Below are 14,693 nucleotides of genomic sequence, written 5' to 3'. Positions count from 1 at the left end.
ATTAGAGATGAATCTTCTGGGCCATGTTCTAATAGTAAGGGTCTCATTCATGAGCTACAGGGGAGGGGAGGGCTTCAGACAGGTCTGACTAAATGTTTGCACTCACAAGAAGAGACAACATCTCAGCTAGCTGACAGAATTCCCTGGGTCACTGACAACTGAAAGGTCCTCGAGGCTGTAGATATTGCAGGAAAGTGAGAAAAATGAAATTAAAGATACTGCAGACAAGGTCCAATGCTTCAAGACCCACACCAGATCACAAACCATTTCCCATAGCCGACAAAACCGCTTATGTCTGGGTAAAAATGTTCCTCTGAGAACATGGGTAAAATATGTTTCCTCTGAAAAGTGATTTTAGAAATTGTGGCCAGCAGGTCCTCAGATGACCCCAGTGATTGCTGTGTTCTGGCATTCACACCCTTGTATATATTCCCAACCCTTAAGTGTGGGCAGGGCAAGACCTGTGACTTGCTTCTACCCAAAAGAACATGGCAAAGGTGATAGAAAGTCACTCCTGTGATGATGTTACATTATATAAGACTCCATCTTGTTAGCAGAATCTCTCTGGTTTTCCTGATATCCTTAAAAAAGCAAGTAGCCATGTTATAGCTTCCCTAAGGAAAGCACCAAGTGGCAGAGAACTACAGGCAGCCTCTAGCCATTGGTCAGCAAGACAACGAAGCCCTCAAATCTACAGCTGCAAGGAAGATAATTCTGCCAACAAGCCTCTAAATGAGAACACAGCCCTAGTCACTGCCTTGATTGTGGGGTAGCCTTGTGAGACCCAGGGCAGAGGACCCAACTAAGCTGTGCCTACACTCCTGATCCGCAGAAACGGTGGGATAAATAAACGTGTGGCATGTTAGGCCACTAGGTTTCTGGTAACTTATTATTGCAGCACAGAAAACTAACACAGAAATCTTATACACACACTTTAAAAAAGGAAGAAAAGTAGTATTGAGTTACTGGCCATTTGAGGTATTTATTAATGAAGATTAAACATCCAAAGGGCAGTCCTCAATGCTCATTTCCATGATTTTAAGAGTTGATAATTCCATGTCATGATTATTATCACCTTTGACACTGGAGAACTGAACAGACTGGGAGAGTGATGTGTTAAGACTGCATGATCCATTTGAAATCTCAACCTTTTCAGGGTCACTGTCACCTTCAATGACATTCACAGAAGTTTCCTGATCTGTTAAACTGTCTGAAATACTTGGATTATTTTCATCCAAAGTTGAAGGTTCAAGATTCGTTTCATCATTCACCTGTTGAATTATAACCCCTTCTGAATGCTTTGATTTATAAAGAGGCATGAAAAATTCAGTTGGTGAAGAGAATATCTCGTTCTCATCTTTTGGTGCAGACGATAACATATCCAAAGCCTTTTGGTATTCTTGACGTTCCTGCTGAATAGTTACTTCACTTTCATGTTTTAATTCATTTGGTTCTGAATTCCCAGCCTTTTTAAAATCAAATAAATTCAACATATCAACATCATTTTGCTTTACCGAGTTTTCCTCCAATGTGCAGCCTAAGTCTACCTTCAGGACATGCAGCAGGTGGCGCATTTTTTCCTAGGATTAAGAAAAGATGAGAATAATTACATTAATTGAGTCAAATTAAATTTTGACTGCAGTGCTGCAAATCTCACAGGATTAATACTTTTCCTTTCACTTCTTCCACCACCACCCTCAAAAAAGTTCAAGGGAAAAAAAAGCACTTGCTTTTAATGTATTGTTTGAAGGTATGAAAAAACTATAAAATTATTTTTACATTAGAATTTTTCTAATGAAGTTACAAGGAAAGACAAACCTCCTCCAAATGTTTATTTTGTTTTATATGTCGCTCGAACAGTCGTTCTAAAAACCTACAAATGATAAACAAAAATGTTAATGTCTCAAAATCAGAAAATCATCTAAATATAAACTAGCCATGTAACACTGAAACTATAAAGGTTGAAAAATGTGTTTTAGATTATTCTTTTTCTCTGTAAAGCTGAAGACTAATGCTTTCCTGTTCTATGTTCTTCCGTTGTGCATTTGCTTCACGTTACATGTTTCTGAAAGGCTGTATGCTACTTTTATTTCTTTGAATAAAATTCTCCTTTTTCTCACCCCACCTCCAAAAAGCTGTTTTTCTCACAGACATATGCAAACACCCAAAGCCTCTCTACCCCCATCTTTACACACACACACACACATACAACCAAACCCTAAAGAAAAGCCTTTTACACAGATATTTTATAATCCTTCCTAAATTATACTTTTAAAAAAATCCTATATTAAAGTATAAAACACCAATGAACAAAATGGAAAAGGACACCAAAAAAAAAAAAAAAAAAAGGAAAAATACTCCAAATTCATGGATTGGAAGAATCAATATTGTTAAAACATCCACACCATCCAAAGCAATCTACAGAGTCAATGCAATCCCTATCAAAATACCAGTGACATTATTCACAGAAATAGAAAAAAAAATCCTAAAATGTATATGAAACCACAAAAGACCCAGAATAGCCAAAGCTATCCTAAGTAAAAAGAACAAAACTGGTAGGATCATATTACCTGACTTCAAATTATACTACAGGGCTATGGTAACCAAAACAGCATGGTCGGGCATAAAAACAGACACACAGACCAATGGAATAGAATAGAGAACTCAGAAACAAATCCACACACCCACAGTGAACTCATTTTTGACAAAGTTGCCAAGAACATACACTGGGGAAAAGGCAGTCTCTTCAATAAATGGTGATGGGAAAACTGGATACCCATATACTAAAGAATGAAACTAGACCCCTATCTCTCACCACATACAAAAATCAAATCAAAATAGATTAAAGGCCAAAATATAAGTTCTGAAACTATGGAACTACTAAATGAAAACATTGGGAGAAAATCTCTAGGGACTAGTCTGGCAAAGACTTCTTGAGTAATATCCCACAAGCACAGGCAAAAAAGCAAACATGGACAAATGGGATCATAAGTTAAAAAGCTTCTGCACAGCAAAGGATATAACCAACAAAGTGAAGAAACAATCCACAGAATGGGAGAAAATATTTGCAAACTACCCCTCTGACAAGGAATTAATAACCAGAATATATAAGGAGCTCAAACAACTATTTACTATTAGGTTTATAGCGAAAAATCTAATAATCCCATCAAAAAATGGGCAAAAGATTTGAATAGACAATTCTCAAAAGACATATGAATTGTAAACAGGAACATAAAAAGGTGTTCCACATCATTGATCATCAGAGAAATGCAAATCAAAACTACAATGAGATATCATCTCACTGCAGTTAAAATGGCTTATATGCAAAAACAAGCAATAATAAATGCTGGTGACAATGTGGAGAAAAGGGAATCCTCGCACACTATTAGCAGAATGTAAACTATTAGTTCAACCCCTACGGAGAACAGTTTGGAGGTTCCTCAAAAAACTAGAAATTGAGCTACCATATGCTCCAGCAATCCCAAAAGGAAGGAAGTGGATATCAAAGAGATATCTGCACTTTTATGTTTGTTGTAGCACTGTTCATAATAGCTAAGATTTGGAAGCAGCCTAAGTGTCCATTAACAAATGAATGGATAAAAAAATGTAGGACATATACACCATGGAGTACTATTCAGTCATAAAAAAAGTAGGATCCTGTCATCTGCAACAATATGGATGGAAATGGAGATCATTATGTTAAGTGAAATAAGCCTGGTACAGAAAGATAAACATTGCATGCTCCACTTATTTGTGGGATCTGAAAATCAAAACAATTGAACTCACAGACATAGAGAGTAGAAGGATGGTTAACAGAGGCTGGGAAGGGTAGTGGAGGGCTGCAGGGGAAGAGGGGTAGTTAATGGGTAAAAAAACATAGAAAGAATCAATAAGATCATTTGATAGCACCACAGGGTAACTACAGTCAATAATAACTTAATTGTACATTTAAAATAAAGAATGTAGTCAGATTGTTTGTAACTCAAAAGATAAATGCTTGAGAGGATGGATACCCCATTTTCCGTGACGTCCTTATTTCACAATGCTTGCCTATATCAAAACATCTCATGGACCCTTATATACACCTACTGTGTACGTCACACAATTTTAAAAAACAATGAAAAAATTTAAAAATTCCCACTGATGGTAAATCCACATAATAACTTAAATGTTATCACTTATTAAGTTCCATTAAATGCTACTGTGCTAGCCATAATAATCATTTTACCTCTAATTCTGACCAACGTAGGGAGGGAAAGATAGTGTAAAAACCATTTTAAAGATGAGAAAGCCACATCTCTAAGATGATAATTTCCTCTCCCCTGAGGTCAAAAGCCATTAGGGGAATTTAACCCACATGTGTCTGGCTCCACATAATTTCTTCATTCTAAAACACCATGCTCACCTCTCTATCACAGGAATGTCCAACAGTTTCTTAAAAAACAACTAATTTCCTTTGTTATCATTTGCTAGTATCAGTGAAGTTATGAGCCAACCTCAGAGTCAGTAGTTCTGAATTATTTCACAATTTTTTTAAAACCCAAGAAATCTGTATTCTACTTTTTACAACTATTGTTAACATTTTAGAATATTCACTACTAGGCATTTTTTCTATTCATTTGTATTTCTTTACCAAATTGTAATTAAATGATACATACTATTTGGGTATCTATCTTGTTTTTTTCTTTTTTCTTTTTCTTTATTTTTTCTGAGACAGAGTCTCGCTCTGTCGCCCAGGCTATAATGTTGAGGCGCGATCTCGGCTCACCGCAAGCTCCACCTCTCGGGTTCACGCCATTCTCCTACCTCAGCCTATAGCTAGGACTACTGGCACCTGCCACCAGGCCTGGCTAAATTTTTGTGTGTTTTTAATAGAGACGGGGTTTCACCGTGTTAGCCAGGATAGCCTCGATCTCCTGACCTCATGATCCACCCGCCTCGGACTCCCAAAGTGCTGGGATTACAGACGTCAGCCACTGTGCCCAGCCCTATTTTGTTTTTTCTAATCAATGACACATATCTTTAACATCTTTCTGTATCTGTAAATTCACTTCAACATCATTTTTAATCCCTAAACAGACCTTACATTTCACATATATCCCACAGTTTATTCAACCAAACATTTACCATTAAACATTTAGGTTGATTCTGGTTTTTGGTACTATTATAAAAATGCTGTAATAAATAGTCTTACACTTGATAAAAACAAAATTTTAAGCATAAATACGATTTTGTATGTGTATTTTTTTTCTTGTGGTGGCAAAAACCAACAAAACTTATCATCTTCACCATTAAGTGCACAATTGAGTAGTGTTAAGTATATTCATACTGTGATACAGATGGCTAAAACTTTTCATTATGTATCCTGAAACTCTTTACCCATATTATGTGAATATTATTTACCAACTTTTTAAAACGAAAGCAGTCAAAAGAATTAATGTCAAAAATCTTAGGTCTTTTTCATATGCCTTTTTATGCCAATAATGAAAATGTTTGCTTTAATTTTTTAAAAAACTTGATGTAAAGGATAGAAATAATTTATTAGAAATGTCTATGTTTGGCATATTATTACAACAGAGAAAGCAAGTAGTATACATAACAGGGTCCTAGGTTACATAACATAAAGTAGAGCCCAGTGCTCAAAGAATCTTAGATACATAAATGTTCAAGCTAAATTCAGGACACACAGTTTCCTTAAGCTATGCAATAGCTAATCTGGTTTTGCAAACTTTTCATTTAACTTGCGGTGCACAAACCTAGCTCTTAATTTGTTCTCATTTTACTAGATCTAATACTAATAATGGTTGTACCAAAAATGCTTGCCTTTGATTCTCATGACAGTTTTAGATAGTAAAATGGGATTATGAAGCTTTGCAAATAAGTGGTAAAGATCTTCCTTTGCGAGTCACTTATAATACAAAGGATATAATATTAAAGTGAATAAAAGCTCTATTCTTTAATTCTCCCAAGTGATGAACTTCCCCTAGAGTATGAATTAAACATTCTTTACAACTTGCTATCAATTACAATAATAAGTTTCCAAGAAAGCAATATATTTTTTCATTTCCTAGTATGGGAAAATAACTTTAAAATTTTAACATCATATGAAGAAATATGAAGAATATTTAACGTACTCCTGAACTGCCATAACACAATTAAAAAAAAACTAACCTGTTTGAAAATAAACCAAGTTTCAAAATTTCATCTGTTACATCTTCAATGAAACTCAGATACAACAGTTCTTCTTCGCTGTAAAGGGAAGGCAATATACAGCATAAAAATTATTGCTTACTTATTCTGAAAACTGTAAGAAACATTAGTACCTAATTAGAAATATCTATCTCTACCATTACCAATGTACTTCTATCTCATATTACTAAGGGGAATATTACAAACAAACATGTCTGCCTTCTCAAATTATGCAAGGATAAATATTTATTAAAGATAATGACCTAATAGAGTAAAATTTCAAAGATATCTGCAACATCCATAGCAGTAAAAAATAAGCAGAATTAAACAACACAAAAAGAGACCAACGACAAGGGGCAATCAAATGCAATCCACTGGGAACAAGCACTCTCGAGGGATGTTTTAAATTTCCTCTGGCTCCTGACCAGGTCCAGCAGCAGAGGTGCAAGCCCCTCCGCAAAGCATTTGCAAGAAGGAAAAGGAAAGTTGTCCAGAGAAGCAGGAGCTTCAACTAAGAAGTCCTCTCCTAGCCCCAGGCCAGCATCTTCTCATCTTAAGGTTGAGAAATTCACTAAGCAGAAAAATTTATTTTTTCTCTCAAAACGTTTGGAGACAAAATCTCAAAGGAAAATTTGTGATCATAAATATTGTGGTAATTTTTAACTACTTGAACACACCTCCCTATAACTACATTTTAGTAGCTATTATAAGAAAGTTAGGATATTATTGTATGTTTGATTTTAATTAGCTGAAATTAGTGAATTAGTACCAAATGTAAGTAGCAAGTAACTAAATTACTGAATAAGCAAATATAAGGGAAGAGTTAATAAGCAAATCAAATAATAGATCTAAATGTTTAATAAAAAGTTACACTTTCAAACTGATTCACAGGGTCTCGCTTGTTTAAAAACAGCATATTTGAAAATAAGTAAAATTTTATAAATTATTTTCCCTAAAAAAAGTAACTTAATTAAAACAACATGAAAATCTACAAGTAAAATATCTGCAAAGAACTGCTGAGATTAGAAACCTCTGGAAAGAGTATCCTGAACTACTAAAAGTCTGTATTTCTCTAAAACTCTTCTTTATTATTTTATTATTTTTACATATAAATAAGAATTATGGATACTAATTATTAAAAAGTATCAGGTATTAGCTTAGGGACAAACTTCTACTGGAGATAAAAACGACGTGATTGACAATTGCTCCAGAAAGTTAAGTTATTATTTCTCAAATAAATTTGAGAAAATTATTCAGGTCATTTTCTCAAATTTAGCATGTATTATATGGTTGATATCCCAAAGCTGGTTGTAAGACAGATTAGCGTTCACAGATGAATCAGATGAATGGATAAAGAAAATGTATATATACACCATGAAATACTATTCAGCCATAAAAACAAATAAAATCATGTTATTTGTGGCAACATGGATGGAACACGGATGGATGCTGGTGAAATAAGCCAGCAATAGAAAGTTAAACACCGCATGTTCTCACTCATATGTGGAAGCTAAAAACAGTTGATTTCATAGAAGCAGAGAGTGGAACAGAGGATACTGGAGGCTGGGAAGGGTAGAGGGGAGTGAGGGACAAGGTGAGATTTGTTACAAGATACAAAATTATAGCTAGATAGGCGGAGTAAGTTCTAGTGTTATATACCACTACAGGATGACTACTATGGTTAACAATAATACATAGTTTCAAATAGCTAGAAGGATACTCAATGTTTCCAACACAAAGAAATGATAAAACCTTTGAGATGATGGATACACTAATTAAACTGTTTTAATCACTGTACAGTATAAGTATCAAAACATCACTAGGTACTCCACGAATATGTACATTTATTACTTGCCAGTTTTAAAAAAAGATATTGTTCAGTCCTGACTTATTTAATAATAGTTTCTATGATTCTTAATTCTTAATTCCACTATGCAAAATGAAGAGGTAAAAAAGATCTTACTCAGAGTAGATTTTACTAGTTGCAGGGGGCTTCAGGGAATACTGACACACTGCCCTAGAAAGAGGAAGTTAAAGTAGTTGAGCAAAACAATGGTTGGCATACAATAAGTATTCAGTAACATTGTATATTAGTACAGACTGAATGTCCCTCTTGGAACCTAAGTGTTTCAGATTTTGGATTTTGGAATATTTCCATTATATACTTAGTAGTTGAGCATCTCAATCCAAAACTCTGAAATCCAAAATGCGCAAATGAGCATTTCCTTTGGGTGTCACGTCAGATTTTGGAGTATTGTGACTTACGGATTTTCAAATGTGGGATATTCAACCTGTAATTACACTTTTCAGCAATTTTTAAAGCACTCTCATATCCATATCTAATTTAATATTCTAAACAACCCAGTCAGGTATGTTGGCTGTGTATTATTTTTACTATTTACTGATGAGTTCACCCAGTGTCAGAAAGGCTAAGTATAACTTTCCAAGGTTAATGTTAGTAAGCAGCAAAGATAGGTTTTTAAACTACTCTTCTACTTATAAATTCACAATTCTTTTCAAAACTACACTATGGCATTTCTCTAGTATAAACAACGACAATTTGACTAAGGTTAATGTATAGATAATGCTAGATATAGATACATTACTATGAAGTATTTTTAAAGCTGGTCATCATGATAAATTTTGTTACTCAGTTATGTTACCAATAATTAATTTGAAGCTAAATTTTATTCAGGTATACTCAATTATACTATTTTACTTTACTTCTTTTAGAAAGTATTAGAAAAGATAAATACTCCTTTCCTTAAGTCATTCTTAATATTCAGTGAAGACTGGCTCAAGAGCAGTTTATATTAATAAATAATAAGTTATATGTGTTGAAACACCAGAAATTTCAAAGACAGGGAAGTTAACAATGAACTCTCCATGGCCTTAGCAGGTGAGATCTCCCTAGCAAAGGCCTGAGGGAGAAGCTGGAGCCTGAGGGCATTGTGTGTACTTTCCTAGTGATCTGCTACATTAACACCTCATTCTTGCCCTCTTTTTAATCTCTACTACTTCCTTTCTTATACCCCGCTCCCCGCCCCGCATTTCATATCCATTCTCTGACACTGGAAATACATTTGACAACTGAAACTATCAAGGCATCTTTTAGGTTTTCTACTACCTGCTAATTAACGTATAATATTCCTTAATCACTCAACATGATGAGTAATTTTTAAAGAGTGTCTCCATTGCAGTGAGCTCAGACCGCACCACTGCACTCCAGCCTGGACAACAGAGAGAGACTCTGTCTCATAAATAAATAAATAAATAAATAAATAAATAAATAAATAGTGTCTTCATATAGCACAGATAGGTCAAGCACTAGCATATGATGAATATTCAAAATCACAAATTAGGACTCCTCAAATGGTAAAGCTCTTCAGCATTATTTGTGGCATGTAAACTGGTTAGCATCACTGTCAGAGGACTTGTCTTGGGGAAAATTATTTTTTTAATGAATAGTGATGACAAATAATACAAGTTGGGGTGGCTTTTTCCTTTACTAATGAATTGGCAAAATTAACTCATTTAAACCTTTACTAAGCACTTAAATTTGTAAAATTTCCTTGGTAAAACTAAAACTGTTATTGAATTACATCACACCAAAATAGACTACAGCATGCAATTAAATAGTACTTATGCGGCAAACACTATATGTCTGTTATACAAGAAGGCAATTAAAGACAGTTGAAATTATTTCTCCTGTGAACTGTGTACCTTGGCGAGGAATGCTGAAGAGCATCATCCTTAATCTCATCCCATGTTAAGTCATGCCCTTGTAAAGGTAAAGGGGCTATTTTTTCTTTGGCATCATATGTCACACAGTTAGATGCCTGGGGATGCAATAAAAAAAAATCTTCATTTTTGCTTAAAAATACATTACGAAAGCAGAAATATAACAAATTTTAAGTGAACAGAGATATCCAGTAGATAAAAATTATACAGTATGACAAAGAATATTTTAGAATAATTTTTCTATCCATTCAGCACGTTTTTCTTAAAGATAAAATGACTTATTTCTTATATTTTAATGAGTGGCATTTAAATAACATTAAGAAATTGTCACAAATAAACATATAAAGGGAAAAATGAAGCAAATTTTCAACTTTTAAGTAAATTTGAGGGAACAAAGTCTCATTATTCAGAAATTCAAATAGCTCATCTGTTCTACATGCCAACATGTCAAATATGTAGAAGCAGTGGTAGCGCTGGCAGCATGAACAATAATATTAACAAAAATAATGGCAGCTTACTTTTATAGACTCCTCACTATGCACCACAAACTGTGCCAAGCATTTACTCACATCGTTAGAGTTAATCTTTACCGTGACAATTTATGTACAGTGCTTTACAGTTTTAAAGGTGTTGTTAAAATGTGGATCTACTACAGTTAATACTGGCTTCTTCAAGTCAAGTACTGATGGCACTGACTGTGGAATATGGGGACACACATTTTCTTGCAGGATTGTAAATAAATACTGTTTCAAGTTTATGTAGTTATCTGCAGAGTTAACTCATTCCCAAAATTTCAAGCTAGTCTATTAAGCCCTAGCCCAGGCTAGGTACTTTGCCTACATCATTTACTCCTCCTAATAATCCTGCAAGTTAAGTACAGTTTTTCTAGATGAGGAAATGCAGCTCTCAGAGGATAAGTGATTTGTCCTTGGGCCTTAAGTGGCAGGGCCCTGTGTCAAACAGCATTAATGGCTGAGATGGAAAACGACCACCTTCTACCCATTTTCAGAAGGGAAGGAGGAAGTTGAGTATGATTATATTTTATTCTTCTATCTCTGGATCTGTGTTTGACATTTTAATAGACAAACCATTTTTATAAACAACAAATTTAAGTCAGGACACAAGTGCAAGACTGACACTCCAAAAATAAAACAATTTATCTCAAAATCAGACTCAAAGTTGCAATATTTTAAAAGAAATGATGCTAAGAATTCAAAATATAAACCCTGTAATAAACAGCTTTATGGTCTAGAAAAAGTAGAAGCAAACATAATAACAGGCACTTATTCTTATAAAATGTATACTTTCCAATCATATAATATGTGGCAATTCTTTACCAAAAAAAAAAAAGGTATAAAAACTCAACTTCTGCACTACTCTGCTGGCTCCTCTAGTAATCCAGGTCTGCATCTTTGAAAACAATACTTAAGGTATTTTACTGATCCTTCCATCTGTCCAGCCAGCCAACTAATCATCTAGGAAAGATGTTAGTAACAAATGACTTCCCAGATTTGGCAGGATCCACCTGGCCATTCAGAGAGCTATAACCATTTGTAAACAGCCAGACCTTCTGTATACTGGCTATATCATGTATGGTAAGTGCCACCAACAGATTATTCTTCACAGTCTAAACAGCTGTACACATTCTATTTACAGAAAAATACATGTAATTCAAATGTAGCAATACTAAAAGATTTCATACTTATTACCTGCTTTATGTTCATTTCTGATTCTGTCACATTTTTAGTCTCAGCTGTCCCCAACTCAGATTTAAAGCTGTAATAATTTAAAATAAATAACTGTTAATCCTTCAAAATATAAGCACTGTGGTAACAAGGTTTACTGGCTAGAAAAAATAAACTCAAACATAAAAGAATGAGATCCATCTGTTCTTATAAAATACATAATTTTGAATTATTTGATTTTATTTGATAAAATATCTGCAGACTCATCTGATATTACTGTACCTCTTACCTATATCCAAAGAAAAAAAATACTAATCTTAAATTGTTTTCACTTTCTAAAACAACTAAAACCTAGTGCCGGTTAAATTGTTTATGTAATACTAGAAAAACAATCACAATACAAATCTGCTAAATCTCAAAACTTGACAAGATTTGTTTTTTTCTTCAGTCATTTGGCAAACTTTTATTGAACATTCACCTTGTGCCACACACTATTGTATTTGAAAACATTATTGAGGCAAATTATACTTAATTTCCAGAAATTATCCCAATTTAAAATTATTCTTGGCAGTTGTTGCTATGAAGACTGGCCTGAATATCTGCAGGGAATGGAGCAGAGGGGTAGATGGATAAAGGGTTAGTTTCTTTCCCTCTATAGCCCATATTTTTGCCACTTTTAACATGAATCAATATGCATATTTACACAAATGCTGTCTGATGACATATTTTAAGAATTCTCTGAAAGTATAATATTTAAAAACATACACAATTCTTGAACCATGCTTGAAACAATAAAACATGTAATTCATACTTATAAGGCACTTGACCAGTGTAATATTTTTTTGCTATTTTTCAGCAATTACTCTGATAGTTCTAGTGATACACAGAAAAGGAAAAGTCACATTCATCTCATTCCAATCCAAAGGGCACTATCAAATCTTAAGGCTGGCAGCAGCAAACAAGGAATATTAATTCATTAATTTTCATTTAATTTCCTGAAGGATTTACTATTGGTTGTTGATGTGTCATACCTTAATTCAGTCTGGGTTTCAGCTTCTATCCGTTGATCTGCAAAATCCTTTTTTCTTTTGGCAGGTGTATAATAGCGATACTGTGACAGGAAAGATTTTGCTTCTGTTTTTAAGGTGCGGGGAGTGAATGGCAATTGTTTGTTAGAAAAGAGTTCAGCATGTTTATCCAAAAGATCCCCACTGGGTGCTTTCGAAATGACTAACTGAAACCGGTGGGAATTTGGGAATGTGCTTCTGGGCCTTCTGCCATACAGGGTTCCAGAGCCCGGTTTCCGGGGCCCGGAGGCTGCATAATCCACGCTGGACGGGGAGGAACTGGAGTTCTTCTCAGGACCATTTGTGATGACTTTATCGGATTTATGTAGGCTTAGGTGTAGTCTCTCAGAAGAGGGTACTAGTGACCATGCAAAGGATGAAAATCCATTCATTTCTTCTTTTAACATGTCATCCTCAATTTGTGGTTCGCCTGAGGGCTAAGAACATTTGACATGACAGTCATCAACTGCATTACAAATTCATGTAATTAGGGATTTTGAGATTATACATTAAAAAAAGATAGCCTCAAGGATTTACAAAATTAACTGATATGTTCCTGAAGATGTTAATATTTTATTTGAAGTTCTAGTCAAGTATTTAAACTAAGATTAAAATTTAATTCCAAATATAAGTAGTAGAGCAATCAATTTCCTTTCTGAAATTAAAAAAAGATGAATAACATACCTATTTTTGGGATCTTAAACTTGCATATTAAGATCTATTGGGAGATCTCAGTTTTATCTGAAAGTTTCCACACAAATTGTGAGCACCAATGCCCTTCTTCACCACTATTAGTGGCATCATCCTCACCATCCTGTCTTGTCACTATTGGAGAGTACAGTGTAAGCCATCCCTCTGTGATGTCAAGCATTTAAAGAAACGAAAAGGAACTTCTCCTCATAATGTATGGAGCCCTGGCTTAGATAATTGATAATTTAAATATAATTAATAAATATTTATTTCATTAAAATTTCATATATATTTCTCAACTTATTTTCATTAGGGTGGAGGTAATACTTTGAAAAGGGAGGCATTTTGACTTGCTCCATTTCTTTGTGGCTTAACTTCAGGAAAACCATTTCTACAGGTTATCTGTAAAGTTTAAAAACACAGATAATATTTTATTCTTTTATAAACTGAAAATGTCTAAGAAGCTCTGCCTATGACTTCAGCCCTTATGGACACATCTGTATATCCTTTGCAAAACTCTGAGGCACTTTCATTAGGTAGAGGGGAAATTACAAGGAGGTTACAGAAATTGAGGTAAAACTCGCTAGGATTTAGCCAGTTATATCTGTCTTATAACCTCATTGGGAGGAATAACAAGGAGAAGATGGACAAGTTGAGTAAGGAAAAAGCCAAGTGCTTCCTGTATGCAAGGTACTGCTCTTGACATTGAATAGAAGAGGAATAATAAGAACTTCTATCACTGCTACTAATACATATGGTGTGCTTACTATGTGCAAGGTACTGTGCTAGTTAATTTTCTTGTATAGCTCATTTAATCCTAACATCAACTTCTGGGTGGTAATACAATTATTACTCTATTTTACAGATAAAAACACTGCTCTGAGGTGCCAAGTCTCACAGATTTGAACAGAGGCAGAGCCCATGTTCTTTGCCACTTTATCATATTGTCTATTTTAAAACTTATTTGAAAATTATATGATTTTAGATTTTTTTTACAGCATAAAAAATCTTAAACTGATTTTAACTCTTTTTCTGGGAACAAATAAGTCAGCTAACCTAAAGTTCTGATTTATCAAAGCAAAAAACTGCAGATAACTGGACATTGTGACTACTACCTAAAATATGTCAAATCACCTTTCCTTTCCAACTGCTTTACAACCTTATTCCAAATACAAGACAAAAGTACTCAAAGCAAGTAAGTATGCCGACATTAAATGTTGAGCCACTAGGGTACTATTTCGTAAATGACTTCAAGATGTTAGTTTTTATAAATAGTCCTAAATGATACTCACACTACAGCTTATGTACCAGAAGAGTTTAG

The 14,693-nt window shown here is 34.3% G+C and overlaps 1 protein-coding gene across 3 annotated transcripts in view; it reads right to left on the bottom strand.

The window, feature by feature from the left end:
• Positions 1 to 957: 957 nt before the first annotated feature.
• Positions 958 to 14,693, bottom strand: part of SPATA7 (spermatogenesis associated 7) — a 64,443-nt gene continuing 50,707 nt past the window's right edge. For all 3 annotated transcript variants that reach the window (XM_025391913.1, XM_025391912.1, XM_025391911.1), the window contains exons 6-12: positions 12,647 to 13,119; positions 11,640 to 11,706; positions 9,913 to 10,028; positions 8,153 to 8,206; positions 6,172 to 6,249; positions 1,819 to 1,873; positions 958 to 1,580 (exon numbers count right to left, since the gene is read on the bottom strand). In XM_025391913.1, the coding sequence (XP_025247698.1) occupies positions 996 to 1,580; positions 1,819 to 1,873; positions 6,172 to 6,249; positions 8,153 to 8,206; positions 9,913 to 10,028; positions 11,640 to 11,706; positions 12,647 to 13,119 (1,428 nt within the window). In that variant the 3' untranslated portion in view covers positions 958 to 995. The remainder of the gene's footprint in view (positions 1,581 to 1,818; positions 1,874 to 6,171; positions 6,250 to 8,152; positions 8,207 to 9,912; positions 10,029 to 11,639; positions 11,707 to 12,646; positions 13,120 to 14,693) is intronic.

This window comes from Theropithecus gelada, chromosome 7b (genome assembly GCF_003255815.1).
Source record: "Theropithecus gelada isolate Dixy chromosome 7b, Tgel_1.0, whole genome shotgun sequence".
Taxonomy (NCBI): domain Eukaryota; kingdom Metazoa; phylum Chordata; class Mammalia; order Primates; family Cercopithecidae; genus Theropithecus; species Theropithecus gelada.
Note: the sequence above shows the minus strand (reverse complement) of the source record. Positions and strands in the feature narration are given on the sequence as shown.